We start from the raw sequence: 19,248 nt of genomic DNA, 5'->3' as shown, positions 1-19,248 counted from the left end.
TGGCGCTCGAGAAAAATGGAGCGCATGCAAACGTTTTCTCTTCTGAATGTAATCATTTTTACTTGATTCTTGAGACTGTTGGTAAAATATAAAGTATGCTGTTGAGAAAGATGGTCTTTTTTACATCATCGACTTTTTTTACAAGTGCCAAAAAAGATTGTCGTAATACGACATCGTTTTCCACAGCAAGCGACATAATACCTGAAACAAGGCTTTTTTCCTTGAACGTAGCATTGGGATTGGTCAATGACGGTCGCTTTTGAACGACGGCGACATTAGCTTGTTGGAAAGGCACTATATCACTTCCCGTTTTTTTATCCGCTTGAATAATTTGAAAGAACCAAAGATAAGGATAAGGTTGGCATCACAAACGTGTTGTTGTAGAGTGGTTTCATGTGACGAGGAAGAAACGGTGGTGTCGAACCCTTGGACTCACCGAGTTTTCTTCTTTTCGTATTGGTCCGGACAAGCAAACGGCATATTATTTATCCCCGCTTTTTTTCTTCTAATTTTTCTTTTTCACTAGCCCATCGCAAGATCGAATTAACCTTCTCCTGGATTGGCTTGCCGCCAAAAACTAATGTTTCTTGCATAATCATAGTCAAACAAAGTTCCTAAAAATAAAAGAAGTTCCTTCGTTCAGGATCGTGGGGGGATTCGAGTGATATCGGAAAAAGTCGATGTTTTTCCATAAGCGACCATTTGTGGATGAACTGCACTTGGCCACATGCTCACTCGGGATTGTCGAGGGTGGTCCCAACGCTTATCTGCTTTGTCAAAAGGGGTTTACTTCGGTTTAATTGTTGGACATCAAAAAGCATTCTGCAGAAAAAATTGAAGGATTTTGCAATGAAATATTTCCCAAATTAGGATGCATATTTCGGCAAATTCATGACGCTTTGATTTATTTTTACTCTTGGGTTTTTTTTTTTATTACGGGTGTTTTGTTGGCAAGCATTTCAACGGCATAAGTGATAAAAATTATCCGCCGCACATGGATGGTGGTTTGTGGTTCGCTTGGCAAACCCCCACAACTCATATAAAATGAAAAAAAAGAAGCTCCGAATGACAAATGCAGTTGATGATTAATAAGAGTCTTTCCTGCTGCTACTGCTTCTTGCCATATATTATGTTTTTTATTTGCAAGCATTATGTAAAGAAAAGCATGATGTTGCATGATTTTGCCTCCAAAATAGATTAAATGAAAGTTTAGAAAGGACTCCTTGGACGATTTTGTAGATCGACCACACATATACACAGGACAGACTGCATGACCCCGTCAATATATGGCTTAGCCTTTCTTTATCTGACCAGTTTCCTATTCATGTCCCGTTGCCGTTGAGAAGAAAAGAAAGAAAAAACTTTTACCATGGATACCCCTACTCATTTTTTTTCTTGCTTACTCAAGAGAAGTCTGAGAGATGTTGACCCCTTCGGCATATCCATCGGCAAAATGAAAAAACAAAGCCACAAACATTGTCACAAAAGCTTCTCGTTTTACTGTCAATGATTCACACTTGTTTAGGTTCACACAAACAAGCCATCAATTGCCCAATCGTGCTTATTGGTTTCATTCGGCAGCCATCCATTTTATAGAATGAGCTCTGGTATTTTTTCTTTGATAATGTTTTGGTGATGCCACTTCGGATATCAACGGAGGCACTATGCCTTTAATGGGATTTCCCGGAATGGAAATGCAAAAGCAAGGTCCGTCATCTGGGTGGAAAGCCTTAAACTTGACCGTTCACATCAGTTCCTTCTAATTCGTGCGCCAATCGTCAACAGTAACAGTCCCAATAAATCCACCCGCTACTTAAGCATAAGCTGATCAGGCTGAGAAAAAATTCATCCAATCAAATTTTTCTCTATCTGCCTCAGCCGCTTCCTATTCTTCATCATCTACTTTTCAATGTCGGCGTGTAAATCGCAGCATTCAACCTATTAGGAAGCACGATGATGCCTTTTGTCGGTGTTGGTATTTTTTTAACGATCTCTGAGATATTGCATTGATCCAATGAGAAAATTGTTTTTGTACTGCCAACTTCGCCACTCTATTGGAAACATAGCAAATGTCGGGCACGACTCTAATGTCTGTTCCTTTTGAGTAAGAGACAAGTCACTAAATAAACTGAGGACTAATTCTGCTCCCAAAGTCCGTCACCTTGCCACGACTGGTTGAGATCATTGCAATAACATTGTGCCACGGCTTTCTCATTGTCTGAACGAACATGAATCAGAAAGCAGTGCATGATCAATGAACCTGATGAGACATTGTCTATTGTTGAGTATCTTTAATTTTTGTACGTTGCCGATGGAGCTTGGCGGAACTGAATTATCATACAGCGTATCTGCAGTCCAAATTGTATATTGGTATTCGGTCTCAATTGTTTTTGATGACAAAGGGTTGGTAGTGATAAATAGCAGGCATGAACGACTTCTGGTTGAAAATAAATAGTATTCATTTTTCTTTTTCTCATTTATTTACAAGGATGCGGATGATAAAGGAAAATGGGCTGGCAGAACCGTAATAAAAATAGCAGCAAAGAGCCGATGAAGAAGAGGGGCGGAAAAATGACGGGATGGTTAAAGAGTTTCGAGTGAGTGAGAGAGAACGGACAAGAATTGTTTTACTGATCCATGGCGGTGGCGGTCCATGAACGATCGATGAACGCTTCGTTTTGATACGAGGGAGTCATGAGCGATTGAGTATCGTCTTCATCCGTCGAATCTTCTTCCATGGCCGGTGTAGCCGTAGGCACTGGTTGAAGCCACAATGCATCTGTGCGTGGAGGGGGACGATAATCTGGGGAAGCGTAAGTGATTGATGGTAAATTAGAATCCGGTGTGGTTTGCGCTACGGATGTCAATCGAGCACTAATATCGTTGAATCGCTTCAATATAAACTACACCGACAGGTTAGATTAGATCTGATTGTATCTTGTCGCATTGAAAGCGAAAAGAAAAATTGATTTACCTCTTCTTCATCATTATCTTCCAATTTTCTTTTGCAGTTGCCGTTGGTGAAATTCAATGGTTCTGTCACAAAGAAGCGAATTATTTAGATTTTTCATGCGTGATCCATGAGACCTTTTGACAATGGTTTTAACTTACGTTGATGACCGAATTGGAATGCCATGATGTAAAAAGCAATAAAAAAAGTAGAAGAGACAACTACGATTGAAAAGAGATAGAGAGACCACTGCTTTTGATTGAACCAGGCTTTTTATATGTGAATTTTTTTTACGTGAAAGCTATTGGACAAATACCCACAGTCACCGACTGATTAACACACCCCTATTTTGTTCAAGGCCCAATCATTGGCAGTGCCTTGTTTCGAAATTCTGAAAAGCCAAAAAAAAAAAAAAAATTCCGGAGTTAATTAAAAAACAAGTCACAGCGTGTGATGTCACTGATTTTTTTTTTTTTTTTTTGGGTGCGAAGAGCGCGTTCCCCCATCCATCTCGAGTCTGCTCATGCAGCATCATATGACCTTTTGGACTAGTTCACATTACCATGCTGGGATATCCCCTTGTGTTTGTCGTGATGGTGGTTACAAATAGAACAACAGAAAAGGCTATCGTATATTTATTACTTGGCTGATCCATGACCCCGGCATAAGAGGCCGTAAAGTGCGATTCAAAGATTTCTAATTCTCTGTCTCTCTCTTTCCTATCCCTCTCCCTCTAAAAAAAGCTGGCGCACATTGGTCTAATTATTTTTTTTTCTTACGCCGAACAGCGATCAACAAATAAGAAGCGCCCACTATTGACACGAAATTGTGTCTCCGCCTAGCGAATGGTTCTTATTGCTTTGGGAAGTAGGAGAGTCGTGTGAAAAACAGTGGCCCTGGCTGGCATAGCAAAACCTTCTTTTTTAACAGACAAATGTGATCATCTGTGTCGGATATATAATGAAAATAGCATCAGTGAGGCGACGCCGGTATAAGTTATGAATTCGTGTACCACGGTGATTAGAACTGTAGTTGGCAGATAGCGTCCATCTTGAAGGATTTTTTACAACGCAATTCAAGTTGGCGGTAAGTATCCAGTCTTTTGCATTGGGTGATCAACACCGCTTATAAACCACCTGTAACTGTCCGAGGCATTTTTTGAGAGCATACCTACCACAAATTTTATTTTTTTGATTTGAATATCTAAGCACGCTTGAAAGCTGCATTAACATACTGGATTGATCGATAAATAAGTGAGTTTTTAGATAAAAAGCCGCAAGCTAAGCTGGCACATCGTGGACAACGCGAGTTATTTGTCGATGCTCTAGACTGGCCGATAGAAAAAAGCGCTCTTTCATGACAATATCATGGAGACAAGTGCCAAGAAACGCGTCAGCAATTTAATTTGACATCACAAGACAAAACATAGTTATGCAGTTGTCCAGCTCAATTTTGTTGTGAACTTAAGCATTGTCTCCAGTTTATGAGCTTTTGTGGATGGACGACACGAAAAGACCAAGCGATAAAATTTGGCTTCATGCCCCTCTTAGCGTAGTTGAGCCGATCGAGCCCACCTAACAATGTCATCCAATTTTTATGAAGGTCGCAATACCCGAACGAAAAGGTCTGGAATAACGGTAGAAGGCGCTACGTCGAATAGACTGTAAAAAGTCTGTAACAAAATGAAAGAATCGGTGACACACGATAGATCGGTCAATGGTTCGATAGAACATTTTGTTCATCTCCCAAACTGCTCATTGGCCTAAAAATGGCGCTCCGCCGATGTTTGAAGAGAGGCCTGGAGTTACGATTCGATTTCATAAAGTTCGGCTGGTCCGGGGAGGAGGGATGTAAGAGATAAAATGGGTAGGCTTGCTTCAACGTTTGCCAAGAACGGAAAAGGAAAATGGTGAAACGTAGGGGAAGGGGCACGTTGCGCAAAACATGCCAATTTGCGGCTAATTTTTCTGGACCACGCCGCAAATTAAACTCTCACAAGAGTCCAGGCCATACTGCATGCATCTGTCAGGTCAGTCTCCTTGTCTCGTCACTTGGCACCTATTCACCATGCCAACAAGGTCAATGCGCGCTGGAGAAACACTCAAAAGATGGAAGAATGATATACTCATGCATTGTGATCAAAGTCATCCTACAACTCGAATGAGCATTTATTCATAAATGCGTGTATTGTTATTCGTTGGTTGGATGATTCCAGAAGGATAAAAAAAAATCCAAATGATGGCGGTGATCGGTGGAAATGAAGAGTAATTTGTGATCCATGTTCCAGAATTTTTGTAAATGATTGCCTTATATAAAGGCCATCATGCTATTCTGTCATTTTAGGCTTTCTTTTTTTTTCTTGTTTATACAACCATTGTTCTCTGTACATTTATTGGCGCCTTGGAATGAATCTTTCTATTACGCCCAGAGCCGCTTGGCTCTCCAAATTAACACAGTCATTTGGCCGGTCCAGATGGCAGCAACGGTTCTTTGTCTTGCTGGATACCGAGTTACGATATTATAAAAGCGAGGTAAGGGACCATAAGGAACGCTTATATGAATATCAACAAATCAGCTAAAATATCCATGCAAAATTCTTCACAGCATGCTGTCACACCTTCCAATACTCTTAACTTGCGCCACGTTGGAAAAGTGGTGATCAATCCTTCGCCGAATCATCCATTTACCTTCCGACTGGAACCTCATCCGGAACTCGGGACCACCCCAGTGACCCCCGATGCGGATAAAGCAGTAAAACCATGGACGATCGAATGTCAATCATTGTTTGAGTTGGAAGCATGGATGGATGCTATCCAGTTTCGTCTTTCCAAATTGACTGAGACACCCAAACGACGATCTCCTTTGCTCCCTTCTTATTTGTCACGTTCTTCCGCTTCCTCTGTCAACACGCCCGCCGTTTCCCCTATGACTGTTGCTGGACAATCGTCTGTTTCTCGACCGCGACGTCTCAACAAATCTTTATCCCGTCGACGAGGTGTGATTCTCTCGCCTATTACGGTTCCCTTTCTCGAAGCGACATCGTCTTCTGAGCCTTCAAGCGACTCCCCGACATCGTGTCATTCTGTTATGTCTTTGGCGTCGGTCAATCTATACCAAGCCAATCATACCCATCCTTCCAAACCATCCACTTCCCCCACCTTTCAATTGTACAAAGACCGCTTTCAACTCTAAAAAAGAATCATCACCCCATTCACATACCTCCTGGCTCTCGAGGATAAAAAAAAATATTGCAATAAAAATGCACACAAGATCGTTTGAAGACTCATTCTGCATAAAAATGTATCACATGTTTTTGCCCAAAAAAAGTTGAACATGATACAAAAGTTCTAGATTATGAAAATGAAATACACAAAGATGAAATGAGAGGGTGTGAAAAATGATGAGATGCGGTAAAAAAAAACATTGTGGCTTATGATCATCAGATTTGGCCATGTTTCTGCAGGTATCTTTCTCGTCGTTTGTGAGCCTGGGCGGAACCAAAAAAGAAAAAATCAGTATATCAATGAAATCAAGATTATTTAGTATACGACGCGTGAACGAACCTTGCTCTGCAAATGGGCCCGCACTTGCCCCTTGACCTTTAATACTTTGTGTGGGCAGATGTTACACACAAACCCTCCTTTGGGTCTGTCTTCCATCTCGTCAAAGGGGTCTTTTTCTTCGTCCTCATCGGCTTCTTCACTCTGTTTCTCAGCCTCTTCCTCGCCTTTATCACTGCTGGATGTCGCTTCTTCTTCTTCTTCCTCCTCCTCCTCCTCCTCCTCGTTTGACGAATCCTGGCTATTATCATCATCGTCTTCCTCTTCCTCTTGTTCTTCCTCTGACGCAGAGGAGGCATCTGACGATTCTGAATCTGTGGAGACCTTGTTTTTCTTCAAAATTTTGCGAATTTCATCCTCGGATTCCTCGTCCTCGGAATCCTCTTCGGATTCGGTTGAGGTTGTTCTTTTCCGTTTCTTGAGCACTCGTTTCCGTTCCTTGAATTCCAACTCCAGATCGGATTCATCGCTGTCGGATCCAGAGGAAATGCCGGCTAACATTTCTTCACTGGTTTCAGCAAAAGCATCAAAGATATCTGTCTGTATAGCTTGCTTTGCTAATTCTTTTCTTGCGCGTTTATACATGAAGGAACTGAACTTGGGAGGGAATCACTAAAGACTAAGCGCTTTTTTTTTGCTTTTTTTTTTTCGTTTTGACCTATTGGGAAATTTCTGCTTGAAACGTGACTGGGCCCCCACCACCCACTGGAGAAAAGACCACGCAAAATTGACATCCTTTCTCAAAGCTTCGATAGTTCTCGATGCGTACAAATACCACTTACACGCATCGTATTGTATTGCCATCAGAGTTGATGTTCATATTGAGGATGAAAACTTGGACTCGTCAAAATATGGATTGACTTTGCCCTATGTCGATGACCCGCGCCTGGCTTGAAGTCATTTCGGGTTTTGAAATAGAGTCGGCAAGTCCAGAAATGACTTGTAAAACAATCAGACAACAGCTGAAAGAAGTATCAAGTGTATCAATCGATGTTCAATATAAACCAGAATTAGGCCGGAGATTTTTAGGCACCCTCTTTGAGGAAACGGAAATATAACCACGAAACCAAAAGTAAATGCAATAGAAAACACAAAGCAACTCGATGAACGTCGTGTCTATCGAGAAAGTCCACATATCCCAGCATTTCATAACACAAAACCAAGTATCTATAGTAAATATATAATATAACAAATGTTCCTGGTCGCGCTGTCAACTATGGAAGCATTTGTTCAATAAACGGTTTATCCGCCGAACACATTTCTTTCCTTTGCTTTTTTCGTATCTTATTGAGTTTTTTATTCTTCACCATGGTTCGCATCTCCAGAGAAGAGTTCGACCGTAAAATCACGTCGTCGCAACCCAATCGGCGGATGCCGAGATTATGCGCTGTTAATAAATCGTTAGGATTGCCTATTCTATCGGAAGGCAGGGAAGAGTAGGTCGCTTGGTGTGAATGTATCAATGTTGGCCAAGGCGCTCACCGCAAAGATCACTTTCAGAGCTACCAAAGGATTGCGCACCAATTGCTTTAACGTTAATGAAGACGAGAAATATCTTACCTCCATGGCTGTATCCGGTGTAAGCAATCGATTGTTTTTTTTTCTATACATCGACCGAGAATAATTCAAACGCGACCATTTAGGATCTCGACCTTATTGTAATGGGTTCCGGTAGCCCTTCGGGGAATCTGTACTTTGTCAAAGATCTAGCCGGCCACCCGGATGCATCTACCAAGGTGTATCCTCGTTTCGATGTAAGTTTGCTGCTTCATCATGATTCCTTGAGTGAAAAAGAAGCTGACACGGCCACTGGTCTTTTTTTTTTTTTTTTTTTGAGTAGCTTTTGCAAACCGAACAATTGGGCGCTCCGATCCATTCGCTCGATTGGCAAGGAGGCCATTTATTGGTTGGATTGAACCAAGGCAGGGTTCGTTTGTACAGTGTTCGTTATTTGGACACGCCCGATGGTGACAAACCGCTTCATTTCACAGTGGTGGCCAATTTTAAACAAAACTATGATTTGCAGGCAAGTACAATGACTGCATCGTGGGTGAACTAAGAGTAACAATTGAGGCTGGATAGCTGCCCATCACTGACTGCGTGAATTCGCATGTTAAATCGGTACAGTTTCATGCCAACTATTCGGTTGAATTGGTGCAAAAGTCATGGCAACCTGTCAGCATGATGTTTGAGCCTCCATCGGCCGATTTATCCACTCAATTCTTATCGACCGTGACCAACCAACTGTACATATGGGACGTGCTTAAAGAAACGGAACCGGTCCGTCGGTGGCAAGCGCAAGGTCAGCCTTTAATCAACTGCGCTCGTTGGTCCCCTCATGCACCCCAAACCCTGATCGTGACAGGAGGCAACGATCGGTCGTTATCCATCATGGATTGCCGCTCCGGCGACGTCGTTTGGTATACCGAAAATGCGCATTGGCGACCAGTTCGCGATGCCCAATTCAGTACTTTTATTCCATTCTGGCTCGCATCCACAGGAGAGGATTGCTTTGTCAATATCTGGGATATTCGATTCATGCATCACGCTCCCGTAGCCAAAATCGATGGTCATGATGGCGTTATCAATAAAGTAAGTAGTGACCAGCTGACACACTTGGCCTGAGCGTATTGACTTACGGACATGGCTGTAGTTGGCTTGGTCCAATATGCGACCCGAGAACATGGGCACCGCTTCGTCGGATGGCACCATGCGCATGTGGATGTTAAAGGCAGATTGTTTGCCGGTGTGGGATTCGTGGCATCGCACAGCAAGGTATTCGAAGCAAGATACACGGCCTGTGGAGGATCCAGCGCGCCGCTTCAAGGATATCTGGGTATATGAAAATGCGGTTGGCACACTACCTACCCCGTTCAGGAATCAGGAAGCCCCAGAGACCCCCTTGCTGGTAGGAGCCAACGGTATTGGCGAATGGGGTCGTACAGAATCCGGCCCAGTCTTTGTCAATGAAGATGTTGATAAAAGCAAAGGCATCGTGGTCGATAGTAAGCGTCCGACTCTTTTGGTTTTTTTTATATTACTAAGCATCAAGTCTTTTTGCAAATTGGATTGTATTGGAACAGTTCGCATGTCGAAACTGTATCCGTCCTTGTATTACTGCTGTACTAGTCATGGCCAGCTGGCCGCCCAAACAGTTCGATTGGATATTCAGGATAACCTCCAATGTTATCACAAGTATGTTAATAATAAGAAATTATTTGTGATCGCCACAGATAACAAATCACTGATCTTTACTTTGTATCTAGGTACAACCGAGCCGAAGACCCCATAGCTTTCCAATTAGAAAATTATATCTATTGTCGTCGCCTTGAGGATGCCAAAGAGGATCTCGAGCAACTAAAAGCCATTCCCAAGGAAGATATTGACGATCCAGAGTAAGTTGCTATCGCAAAAAAGGGGTTTAAACGAAGAAAAAAAAAGCATCTTCTCATTCTTATGCTTGGTTTCAGACACATGGAAAAGATGATCGATCATTTCCAAGATTGTATAAAAATTCGGCCGGCCATCTCTCCTGATGACTGGCAAATCAATTCATTGCCGGACAAAAAGAACCGACGCAAATCGCGGCGTTTGTGGACCAACGAAGATCTGGCGGATTTAGCTGTTTCGCAATTCAAGCAAGACCTCGACTACTGGAGTGCACGTATTCCTCCTGGGTACGAGACTCGATATCACTTCCCATCGGATATGGGAATCACTATGCCAAGGGAAGAAGAAACCGACACCAGCGCAAGACGGCACAATATCCAAATCACAGTCGATAACGAACCCGTATCGGAAGACCAACGCCATGAATTGGAACAAGAAATGGAACAAGAAATGTTATTAACCGCTCAATTGACTCGTACTTTGTCCAGCGCCACTTCCACCACCCGTTCGCCTTCGACTCACAGTGTGCATAGCTTGCATCACCAGGCCCAAGATCTGCTGAAAAAGATTCCATTGGCCCGCGTCTTCTCACGTAGACAACCTAAGGATCAACAAGAACCAAACGATACACAAGGTCGCGAAGAACCGCTCATGCCAGAACTACAACGCAATGCTTCCACTCGACGCAATGCCCTGCTCTAAATAAAAAAGGAATAGCCTAGGCCTCTCCCCTATGATAGTACATTACGTGATTCCCTCCTCGTCAAGTAAAGTAGCGCATGAAAACTCACGCAAGCGTTTTGGGTGCCGCCAATCAATAAGCTTTTGAAATGAGGAAAAAATTGTTTTAGGTTGAGTGTATTAGCTACAGATTGATAGCTGAAAAAAAAAGACCAGAACCCTTTCGCATGACCATTCACTGTGATGATTTGAAATATTTATTGAAATAGGCTGCCTACAAATTTTGAGAGCCATGGACTTTGAATGTGAACACGGTTTTTCCGGCATAAATGTCGCCCTTTTGTAACAGCACGGAACTTCTCCAGTCGGGCTTATTAGGGGCATCAGGATTGCGGCCACTTTCCAAACAGAAGCCACCGTATTGACCATATTTTGCTCCCCCTTGAGATTTCTTGCCTTCGAACCCATCAGGAATAAAGTTGCCTGTGTAGAACTGGAACGTCGGTTCGGTTGTAAAGAACTCGAGCATAATCCCTGTTTCCGGTGCGTAGGCTGTCACCGCTTTGCGAAGCGGCATCTTGGATGTATCGATCTGATAGTCTTCATGAATGACATACGGGTGGTCATATCCCTTTGTATCCGGTAATTGATCGATCCTGGCCCCGATAACAGTGTCTGCGTTTGAACCCTACACAACCCGAAAATAGGACAGTCAGTCAGTACATTCGGCACAAAGTAGGAAAACAACGGAAAAACCGAAATAGAGCCAAAAAAAAGCGGTTCATTTTGTTCCATAAGCAAATAAAGCTGCCTGGAATACGTTACCGTGAAATCCATATAGGGTGCGTCTGCCCAGGAGAGTTTGCGACCCGTGGGAATGCTAGTGGAGTCGACTTCTAGGACGCCCTGAACTGCCTCGGTCATGGTGACATGCGTATCAAGGATATTTGGATTCAGTTCAACGCCAGCCAAATTAAAGTAAGAATGGTTGGTCAAGTTCACTACCGTATCGTGGTCGGTGGTGCACTGATACTCGATTTCCAGGTGTTGCTCGTTCGTAACGGTGTAAGTCACTTGGGTGCGTAATGTGCCAGGATAATTTTGATCTCCGTCAGGTGAAACGAGGGTCAGTTGGACCGATGCAGGCGATTCCGATAACACTTCCACATCCCATATCTTTTTATCAAATCCTTCTTTACCACCATGCAACGCGTTCGGTCCATTATTGGCCTCCAGATGATACTCCTGTCCATCCACTGTAAATTGAGCCCCGCCGATGCTAAAGCAATAAAAAGCGCTTGTTTTAGTATGCATTGGTACGCAAATTTGTCTTGCCAAACGTGAGTTACCGATTAGCGTAGCGACCGATGAGCGCGCCAAAATACGGGTTTTGTGGATCTTTGTAGTTTTCATAATTGTCGTAACCAAGCACCACGTCGCGAATCTGACCATCCGCGTCTGGCGTCAGAATATGCGATATGATACCACCATAGTTAAGAAGGATGACGCACAGCGTTTTGTTGTCGTTGATGAGAGTGTATTGCTCAATACCGGCTTCTGGGGAAAGAACAAGTTTTTTAACAGGCATATTAAAAACTGGGCAGGTAATAAAAAAGATGCTAAGAAAGAAAAAAGACGAGACGTATCAACCGGAGGAAAAAAAAAAAAATGAAAACGGTCTTTATTTGGGAATTAAAAAAAAAAGATCAAATACACTAAGTACAAGCGTAAAACGCAACGCGGAGCTTTTTTTCTTCCTTCGTTTTTTTATTGCTTTTTCCTCTTTTTGGACCTTTTTTTTTTCTTTTTCTTTCTTCTCCTTTAGTGTGCTTAAGTTTTTGGGTTTAAGAAGCGGTGAAGAGAGAGAGAGATAGAAATATTTTCTAAGGCAGCGCCAAATCATCGAAGCTAACTGTTTCCCCATTGGGTTTACTGCGAAGTGATTCGATATTCAGCAGATTATCCCGTTCGGCATACAGCGACTTGTAAGCAGTCTTGATGGTTACTTCGGATACACCAGCCACATGCGCAATGTCTCGTGTTGATTTGGGATGCCGATAAAGATAGGAGACGAGATAGATGCATGCTGCGGCAACGGAGATGGGCGACTTACCTGCCAATGTACCCAATTCCTTTGCCCGCCGCACAAGATCAATCCCCGTCTTTTGCACATAGTTTGGTAGTTGTAGGTTGGAACAGAAACGGGACATCAAATCCTCAGAATTCATGATGGTGGTATTGGTCTGTAGTTTGGATTGCAGTGATTTGTAACATCGACCAATCTCCTTTTTCGGGACTCGGGTCAAAGCGCAGATTTCTCGGAAAGTACGTCCCACCTTTTCTTGACGGCACGCAATAAAAATACACGCAGCAATGATAGCATCGCTGGATTTTCCTCGTAGTAATTTTTCGTCTTCCACACGTTTATACAGTTGTTTGGCCGTATCGCTCACAATCTTTGATAGTGAGATGCTGTCGCACATGGCACTGATTTCTTTGTAAGCCTGAACAAGATTTCGTTCACCCTTGACGGCCGTCGCTCGTCCATGGACCTTGTTCAGATCCTTTGCAGCGCCCGTTCCACCATCTCGTCTCGAAATCACCGTATCCAGTTGATTACCATCCAACAAAGGATTCGCCGCAGCACCCACACGAGACGGATCCTATAAAAAAGAAAAAAACAAAACAAAAGAAAATTGAACAGATTAAAAGTGAAGGTGAGAGGTGAGCTGTCACATTGTTTTGCCTCATACAGAGCAAATCAATGACTACATACATCGCCTTCATCGTTTGCGAATGTTCGCCATTCTGATCGTGTGTCAATGATGCGATCTCCGAGCACAAGACCGCAATCGCCACACACCAGATCACCTGATGCGAATTCTTCGACAATATGGGGTGGGGTCACACGACAATCGGGACAGATCAATTTCACATTAAGATTGGGCTGAAATGGCTGAGAGGTATTTTCCTTTGGTTGAGGTTCACGTAAAGGAAACGGTATAGTCGATGAAGCCATGATGTCGAAGTGAGGATTTGTGTAATCAACGAGGAAAAAGCGCTGAGGACTCACCTAACCCACTTTCATTTAAACAGCGAAGTATCGCTGTGACTACGAATTGGGTGGGAGCCAATGGATGAATAAAAGGGAGAGGGCGACTTTTTTTTTTCCATCCATTTCCAATCTCTCATTTTCATTGGTGCAGCTGGGTTTTCCGCTCCCTTTATGACTGCTTACTGCGCCCGACACTAGGGTGTCTCTGTCAAGGCAACCTTGGTTATCAAACATTGATTCATAGTTACCACAACGGATCAAATACTGTCAATCTGAAGACGCACACATTCAGGCGACAAGCTTATTCTAAGATTGGGCTAGAAGAGCGTGCTGAAGAAAAATAGCATCATTGGGCTCATCTGATAGGCTCCCGTTCAGGAAACAATTTTGATGATTACTTCACTGGTGGATCTTCCATATTTGATAACCATTTGCATTTTCATTGTGCTCTAAATGTGTTTGTACTTGTCTTTTTCTCTTCGGTCTCCTTTTGCTTAGTGGTTATTATATGGAATACTGCCAATCTACCAATTTATTAGTTGCTGCTACTATATCTTAGGCAGTCGTTTCCTCCACTGAGAATTGGCCATCGAATAAACATCAAGCCCGGAACTCGCGACAAATATTGAAATATTTTCCTTGTCCATTGCGAGTTTTTTATGGGTCGCAAGTCACGACCCAACCGAAATGACCAGAGCTATTGACTTGTATTTCTTAATGTTTGGTTTTGCTGATAATTAAACTGGAGAATTGGTTAATGGAGAACTTGTGTATCCGTGCTTTGCTGATCATTGAAGCTCCCTTTGTGCAACGTCGTCAGGGGTCGAACTCTGCAGGCATACATACATACTGCCAACCTTCATTGACAAGCCCTCGAGGTTGATTAATACAGCAGCGCCCTATTGGGTAGATATTGCGATGGAAACATATAACCTTCCGTTCGGTCACATAATCCACGAGATTCCTTCCACCTCCTTTTCGACACCACTAGACTTTTACGACTTTTTAATTTTTCTCACCCAAAATTGGTACACAAAAACAAATAACCTTTGCTATTTTTTCTTTTCCGACACATAAAAGAAGGATCCCTTGCTTATTAGATGCTTTCTTTCAATTTTCTGTTCTTATCACTTGTCAGAACCAGCTCACATCAAATCTGATATAATCGTCAAGTATATCTGGTGCTCGCTAACAGCTCAAATCACGACTAGTTCGTCCTTCCACATGATACTGACTTTTACATCGATAACAAGCGTATATGTGCCCTCACAGGCACCGGTGCTGCACAAACGTGTATGCCCAAGGAACTGGCCGATTCCCTCGGTTATGGGATAGGCGCCCCGTCTAGAGCCATGTTTACGCTGGGCGATAGCACTCGACATGCTTCTCCCCGTATTATTTATGACGTACCGTAACTGTTCGGCTACCAAGACGATCACCTTCAGCTGAGGTTTGAGCTTGAGGAACTCGCCAATATTTAAGGGTGAGATCGTTCGTCTGAAGGAGACTCAGCAAAAAATCGACGAACCAAAGGAAACGTACAAGACTTATGGACGGGAACTGCTCCGCACAATGGACGGACGAATACTCAAGCAGAATCCACGAAGTGCCAAACGTAGTCGATAAGCTTGGCAAAACCGAGCCGTGGATAATATAGGTGGTTGGCAATTCAGCATCCATAGCTCACGATTCCGGTTCTTCGAGAACTCTGAAGAGTAAAGCCTGGGACAAGCTTGCCCCCCGGAATGTGTTGTGAGAGTCTGAAAATATCATCGGTGTACCCATCACTGTGGAACTCCTCGACCATTGCCCGTACCATTAATTCTCGGCAACACGTCGTTGTGCTAAATAAAAAGAAATTCTATATTTTACCTTGGTTACTCTCAGTTTCGGGCATGAAATCATTAACCTAAAAAAAGGTGGGCAAAAGGTCGGTTTGTTCGAGTAGTTCAAGCTCAGCGCATAATGCATGAAAATCATAAGCCACCTCTGCTGAAATGCAACGGATGTGACTTTTTCCATGAAAGAACGGTCTGACACCAACCACCCTCTTTTTTTCCAACAACCGCTTTCTGTTTACTACATTGAATGCGAAATGAACAAAAGGTTAATTGCTGTCTTGGTTAGCTGTATTCCACTAGCGCGTGTTTTCCAAAGGTACCATTCAAGCGCGTTGCAAGTATGGAAAGACCAGCTGTGGAATCAATGTCAACATGGGGTCACCGATAAAGCGTTTGGTCAATTTCGTGCATCCTACACAGGCTGGACATTGCTTGACCAGTGTCTGTGTGTCTCGGTTAATACGTACCAGCATGCTTTGCGCGATGTAGTTGGACTCAACTTGACGCGCGTGTACTGGGGAGTGGTCGCGACAGTCTTGGTCATCATGGCCATTGAAGGATCCCGTCGAGGTGCTTCTCGCACCGTTTTAGCCTGGTTGCCCGTGTTTGGTCTATTGATGAACGTCTTTGGTGTGGCTGCTGTCACGGCCTTCATTTGGATGCCTTGCTACTTTTTGTTCGCCAAGTTCAATGCCGACGTCCGCCAGTGGACAATTTCTCCTTCACGCACCATAGCCATTGTCGTCTCGATGCTTATCACCTATGCTATTCCGGCCCTGCTCACGACTCTCGTATTCCGTACCGGTTCGCCAGCAGAGCAAAATTCAATGGCTCTTGTCCAAGTAGCACCTCTTTTGATGTGGACATTGTATGGTGCTCTTGACAGGCTCCTTGCTCGGTATCCTTCTCCCGTCGATACCGTGGCAGATCCGGTGATGAAGGAAAAACTCAAGGTCGTTGAAGGGAAAGATTTCGTCGAGCGGACCTATCTGCTGATCGGTGGTCTTAATCTGATTGTCTACTATATTGCTTACATGCATTCTCAACTGTATCGAGGTGTTCTGCCGTGGGATGCGGTCAAGATGTTATTGTCGGGTCCAGACAATGTCTTTGTTGGACAGTCAGTCGAGGTCCAGGGTCAATTCTTGACATCGGCCATGGTATTCGGCGACCTTGCCATCCTTACTTTATCCTTGCTTCTGTGGGTCTTGCTTGAAGATGGCATCAAATCATGTCTTGTCGTGGCCGTCGGCAGTGTGTTGCTGGGACCCGGAGCTGCTATATCGTTCTATGCTGCTTACAGAGAGCATCGCGTACAAGATTCTAGCAAGCTAGTCGTGAAAAAGGATTAACCGTAAAAAATGAGGATTTGTCTGTATTTAAGTTTATTTGCTTGTGACACTTGTATTTATCCATCATACGTAGCATCACCTCTCGCAGTTATTGTAAATAAATAAAAAATAAGAGAAAACCCCATGTGGAGAGAGAAAAAAAATCATCAATCAGGATGGAGGAGGATGATGCTTTTTCTTTCGGATTCACGGTGTGGCAAAGTAGAACTGATGTGCTGTACATAGGGAAAAAAAAGGCAGTTATACAGTTGAAAAATAGAAATAAAAGAAACTGTTGGAAAGAAGACAGAAAGACGCAGAAATGGGAGGAGCATGAAATGAGAAATGTAACAAGTATAATGAAAAAACAAGCCATGAGCGTAACCTTCACAAAAGAGTATAAAAGCGATGGGATAGTCAGTCGAAGATATTTACAGGAAATATTCGACAACAGTGTTGTCCTATGGTACCAAAGAGTTAGCAGGTAGTAGAAAACAGATCGGGAGATAAAAAAAAAGTACCTTGAGCGGTGATTGCTGATTCCGATCGTTTTCAGGAGCGGCATCAAAGACATTAAAGAAGCGTCGTCCGTTCACATCCACTTCGAGAATCGAGGCCAAATTTCCGCATCGATAACAATAGTTGGGTGCCGACCACACGGTGGATAACTTGTCATCAAACAATACTTGATAACCTGCATTGCATAATTGATGGGCGCGTAGAATATGTGACATGTCGTTCATCCACAAAAATTTATCCACCACTAAACTGCCAAAAGTGTAACCCGCACCTCTATCGTCACCATCAAAAGCAGATGTCAGTTACCTTTTTAAGTTTGTCTATCACTACAACAAGCCATTGGAGGTTCCCCTTGTTTTTACCTGGCAGAAATAGCAAACTCTTCTTTGTCAGGATCAGGATCCGACCACACAAGATCCGCCATGGCACCTTCGTGTGGTATTTCTTTGAATGACATAGCATACATTCTTTTTTAGTCATCCGTGGGATCCCTGGGGTGATGATAGTCCACGTTTACCTCGAAAACGATCAATGACTCGTATTTGATCCAAAACATGAATGGTAGGTGATAATCCTGCAACGCGGAAATCGACGATCAATAAATGTCCACATCACTCACTGAAACGCTCCGATTGCCTCTTTCTTTTATATATACCTCCGTGAACACAAAATATGCTGTTATCGATGACCACTGACAGTGTCAAGAAATCAAACATGGTGGTAAAATAATGCCACACCTGCTGCGATCCATATTTCCTCATGCATTCGGTATAAAACCCGTAGGTCTAGACAATCGTGTTTAGGTAAGGATCAATACACATCTCATACATCGTGTATGAACGTACTTGAGTAACAGCTCGTGATTCGTGGTTGCCGCGTACCAATTGGACACGATCGGGGTATCTCAGCTTGAGACAGGTGAGCAGTGAGATCGTTTCGACGCTGTAATAGCCACGATCAACATAATCGCCTATAACACGCGGACGACACAAGTCAAGGATGAGAAGAATAGAAAAAAAAGAAAAAAGGGATCGTGGGGTTTTGCAGCAAATATTGGATCAACGATATACCGAGGAAAAGGTAGTTGGTATCCGGGCAGTAACCTCCAATTCGAAATATTTCAATAAGATCGTAAAACTGCCTGTTAAGTACTATTATCAGAATGACTCGAATGATTTTCACAACAACAGCATCGCGTGTTTTCTTTGGGAATTACCCATGAATGTCACCTACGACGGTAACAGGCGCTTGAATGTGCACGACGTTGCTTTCCTTCATCAACAGTTCCTTGGTTCTCTCGCATATCTCCTTTATTAGGCATTCCGCCAACACCTGCTTTTTGTATAATCGCTCAATGCATTCATCGAGATCGAGGCCAACCATCCTGCGAGTATCACTCAAGGAACGAAGAAAGGAAAAAAAAAAAAAAAAAAAAAAGAAACCAAAATGAGATGACGAAAAGGCGCCAGGAAAAAAAAAAAGAGGCAAAAGGAATAAGAAGCGCAGAAGCAAAAAGTCCACACTAAAGAGAAAATATCCCTTGCCATAAATCCAGGGTCAACTTTCTCCATAAACCTACCGTTCTTCCTTTTTTTTTTCTTCTCGTTGATGACAAACCAATACAGTATACTCTGTAGCTCACACAATAACTACAAAAAAAGGTTCCATGCTTCTTTTTAACATAATTGACGTTGGTTCACCGGATCAAGGACAACTCAAACTGTAGTAGCATGATCATACGAAGCGAACCAAAGAAAATACATCTAGATAGTCCATTAACATACATCTCAACAGACTCGGTCAGAGTCAGCAGTGACCCGGATCGATGAGCTGCAGCCACCAGGCCCTTCCACCACTGAAAGCACTGAATCCACACTCTGAAAATTTACATACGCCCACAGCGAGGTTGATACATGCGCTG

The 19,248-nt window shown here is 43.2% G+C and overlaps 9 protein-coding genes across 9 annotated transcripts; 4 read left to right on the top strand and 5 right to left on the bottom strand.

Annotated features, from left to right (window-relative positions):
- Positions 1–2,425: 2,425 nt before the first annotated feature.
- BYT42DRAFT_562521 (uncharacterized protein) lies at positions 2,426–3,322 on the bottom strand. The gene is made up of 3 exons (XM_051567477.1): positions 3,112–3,322; positions 2,975–3,036; positions 2,426–2,903 (listed from the first exon to the last, which is right to left on the bottom strand). The coding sequence occupies exons 1-3, from the start codon at positions 3,134–3,136 to the stop codon at positions 2,628–2,630; spliced, it is 363 nt and encodes a 120-aa protein (XP_051425115.1). The 5' UTR covers positions 3,137–3,322; the 3' UTR covers positions 2,426–2,627.
- Positions 3,323–5,294: 1,972 nt separating this feature from the next.
- BYT42DRAFT_562516 (uncharacterized protein) lies at positions 5,295–6,237 on the top strand. The gene is made up of 2 exons (XM_051567476.1): positions 5,295–5,481; positions 5,555–6,237. The coding sequence occupies exons 1-2, from the start codon at positions 5,356–5,358 to the stop codon at positions 6,140–6,142; spliced, it is 714 nt and encodes a 237-aa protein (XP_051425114.1). The 5' UTR covers positions 5,295–5,355; the 3' UTR covers positions 6,143–6,237.
- A 28-nt stretch (positions 6,238–6,265) lies between these two features.
- BYT42DRAFT_260702 (uncharacterized protein) lies at positions 6,266–7,237 on the bottom strand. The gene is made up of 2 exons (XM_051562750.1): positions 6,514–7,237; positions 6,266–6,437 (listed from the first exon to the last, which is right to left on the bottom strand). The coding sequence occupies exons 1-2, from the start codon at positions 7,093–7,095 to the stop codon at positions 6,390–6,392; spliced, it is 630 nt and encodes a 209-aa protein (XP_051425113.1). The 5' UTR covers positions 7,096–7,237; the 3' UTR covers positions 6,266–6,389.
- Positions 7,238–8,531: 1,294 nt separating this feature from the next.
- BYT42DRAFT_260658 (WD40-repeat-containing domain protein) lies at positions 8,532–9,306 on the top strand. Its single transcript, XM_051562749.1, has 2 exons — positions 8,532–8,536; positions 8,593–9,306. Exon 2 carries the CDS (start codon positions 8,692–8,694, stop codon positions 9,133–9,135), a length of 444 nt encoding a protein of 147 aa, XP_051425112.1. The 5' UTR covers positions 8,532–8,536; positions 8,593–8,691; the 3' UTR covers positions 9,136–9,306.
- BYT42DRAFT_260539 (uncharacterized protein) lies at positions 8,831–10,714 on the top strand. The gene is made up of 4 exons (XM_051562748.1): positions 8,831–9,515; positions 9,594–9,705; positions 9,777–9,905; positions 9,981–10,714. The coding sequence occupies exons 1-4, from the start codon at positions 9,179–9,181 to the stop codon at positions 10,600–10,602; spliced, it is 1,200 nt and encodes a 399-aa protein (XP_051425111.1). The 5' UTR covers positions 8,831–9,178; the 3' UTR covers positions 10,603–10,714.
- Positions 10,715–10,754: 40 nt separating this feature from the next.
- On the bottom strand, positions 10,755–12,267 carry BYT42DRAFT_562504 (aldose 1-epimerase). The gene is made up of 3 exons (XM_051567475.1): positions 11,931–12,267; positions 11,407–11,860; positions 10,755–11,269 (listed from the first exon to the last, which is right to left on the bottom strand). Exons 1-3 carry the CDS (start codon positions 12,167–12,169, stop codon positions 10,856–10,858), a joined length of 1,107 nt encoding a protein of 368 aa, XP_051425110.1. The 5' UTR covers positions 12,170–12,267; the 3' UTR covers positions 10,755–10,855.
- BYT42DRAFT_562502 (cyclin-like protein) lies at positions 12,191–13,737 on the bottom strand. The gene is made up of 2 exons (XM_051567474.1): positions 13,358–13,737; positions 12,191–13,244 (listed from the first exon to the last, which is right to left on the bottom strand). The coding sequence occupies exons 1-2, from the start codon at positions 13,598–13,600 to the stop codon at positions 12,465–12,467; spliced, it is 1,023 nt and encodes a 340-aa protein (XP_051425109.1). The 5' UTR covers positions 13,601–13,737; the 3' UTR covers positions 12,191–12,464.
- A 1,994-nt stretch (positions 13,738–15,731) lies between these two features.
- BYT42DRAFT_612126 (uncharacterized protein) lies at positions 15,732–16,829 on the top strand (the record flags this gene model as incomplete). The annotated part of the gene is made up of 1 exon (XM_051571586.1): positions 15,732–16,829. The coding sequence occupies one exon, from the start codon at positions 15,732–15,734 to the stop codon at positions 16,827–16,829; it is 1,098 nt and encodes a 365-aa protein (XP_051425108.1).
- A 44-nt stretch (positions 16,830–16,873) lies between these two features.
- BYT42DRAFT_632772 (Metallo-dependent phosphatase-like protein) lies at positions 16,874–18,710 on the bottom strand (the record flags this gene model as incomplete). Its single annotated transcript, XM_051572467.1, has 8 exons — positions 16,874–17,269; positions 17,330–17,600; positions 17,690–17,771; positions 17,845–17,901; positions 17,983–18,112; positions 18,173–18,297; positions 18,398–18,468; positions 18,544–18,710. The coding sequence occupies 8 exons, from the start codon at positions 18,708–18,710 to the stop codon at positions 17,240–17,242; spliced, it is 933 nt and encodes a 310-aa protein (XP_051425107.1). The 3' UTR covers positions 16,874–17,239.
- Between the last annotated feature and the right edge of the window lie 538 nt (positions 18,711–19,248).

Source organism: Radiomyces spectabilis (assembly GCF_025331425.1).
Source record: "Radiomyces spectabilis strain NRRL 2753 chromosome Unknown BYT42scaffold_4, whole genome shotgun sequence".
Taxonomy (NCBI): domain Eukaryota; kingdom Fungi; phylum Mucoromycota; class Mucoromycetes; order Mucorales; family Radiomycetaceae; genus Radiomyces; species Radiomyces spectabilis.
The sequence above is the reverse complement of the archived record's forward strand: the minus strand, read 5'-3'. Positions and strand labels throughout refer to the sequence as shown.

What these genes read in the sequence shown, in the direction of transcription:
- BYT42DRAFT_562521 (XM_051567477.1), bottom strand. Translation starts at nt 3,136, where the DNA reads ATGGCATTCCAATTCGGTCATCAAC. An exon ending in ATTCCAATTCGGTCATCAAC is followed by an intron (nt 3,037 to 3,111) that starts GTAAGTTAAAAC and finishes TCTTTGTGACAG; the next exon opens with AACCATTGAATTTCACCAAC. An exon ending in AAGATAATGATGAAGAAGAG is followed by an intron (nt 2,904 to 2,974) that starts GTAAATCAATTT and finishes CTGTCGGTGTAG; the next exon opens with TTTATATTGAAGCGATTCAA.
- BYT42DRAFT_562516 (XM_051567476.1), top strand. Translation starts at nt 5,356, where the DNA reads ATGAATCTTTCTATTACGCCCAGAGCCGCTTGGCTCTCCAAATTAACA. An exon ending in TACGATATTATAAAAGCGAG is followed by an intron (nt 5,482 to 5,554) that starts GTAAGGGACCAT and finishes AATTCTTCACAG; the next exon opens with CATGCTGTCACACCTTCCAA.
- BYT42DRAFT_260702 (XM_051562750.1), bottom strand. Translation starts at nt 7,095, where the DNA reads ATGTATAAACGCGCAAGAAAAGAATTAGCAAAGCAAGCTATACAGACA. An exon ending in GGGCCCATTTGCAGAGCAAG is followed by an intron (nt 6,438 to 6,513) that starts GTTCGTTCACGC and finishes GGTTCCGCCCAG; the next exon opens with GCTCACAAACGACGAGAAAG.
- BYT42DRAFT_260658 (XM_051562749.1), top strand. Translation starts at nt 8,692, where the DNA reads ATGATGTTTGAGCCTCCATCGGCCGATTTATCCACTCAATTCTTATCG.
- BYT42DRAFT_260539 (XM_051562748.1), top strand. Translation starts at nt 9,179, where the DNA reads ATGCGACCCGAGAACATGGGCACCGCTTCGTCGGATGGCACCATGCGC. An exon ending in CAAAGGCATCGTGGTCGATA is followed by an intron (nt 9,516 to 9,593) that starts GTAAGCGTCCGA and finishes GTATTGGAACAG; the next exon opens with TTCGCATGTCGAAACTGTAT. An exon ending in GAAGATATTGACGATCCAGA is followed by an intron (nt 9,906 to 9,980) that starts GTAAGTTGCTAT and finishes GCTTGGTTTCAG; the next exon opens with ACACATGGAAAAGATGATCG.
- BYT42DRAFT_562504 (XM_051567475.1), bottom strand. Translation starts at nt 12,169, where the DNA reads ATGCCTGTTAAAAAACTTGTTCTTTCCCCAGAAGCCGGTATTGAGCAA. An exon ending in ATCGGTCGCTACGCTAATCG is followed by an intron (nt 11,861 to 11,930) that starts GTAACTCACGTT and finishes TTATTGCTTTAG; the next exon opens with CATCGGCGGGGCTCAATTTA. An exon ending in CACCCTATATGGATTTCACG is followed by an intron (nt 11,270 to 11,406) that starts GTAACGTATTCC and finishes CGGGTTGTGTAG; the next exon opens with GGTTCAAACGCAGACACTGT.
- BYT42DRAFT_562502 (XM_051567474.1), bottom strand. Translation starts at nt 13,600, where the DNA reads ATGGCTTCATCGACTATACCGTTTCCTTTACGTGAACCTCAACCAAAG. An exon ending in TCGCAAACGATGAAGGCGAT is followed by an intron (nt 13,245 to 13,357) that starts GTATGTAGTCAT and finishes TCTTTTTTATAG; the next exon opens with GATCCGTCTCGTGTGGGTGC.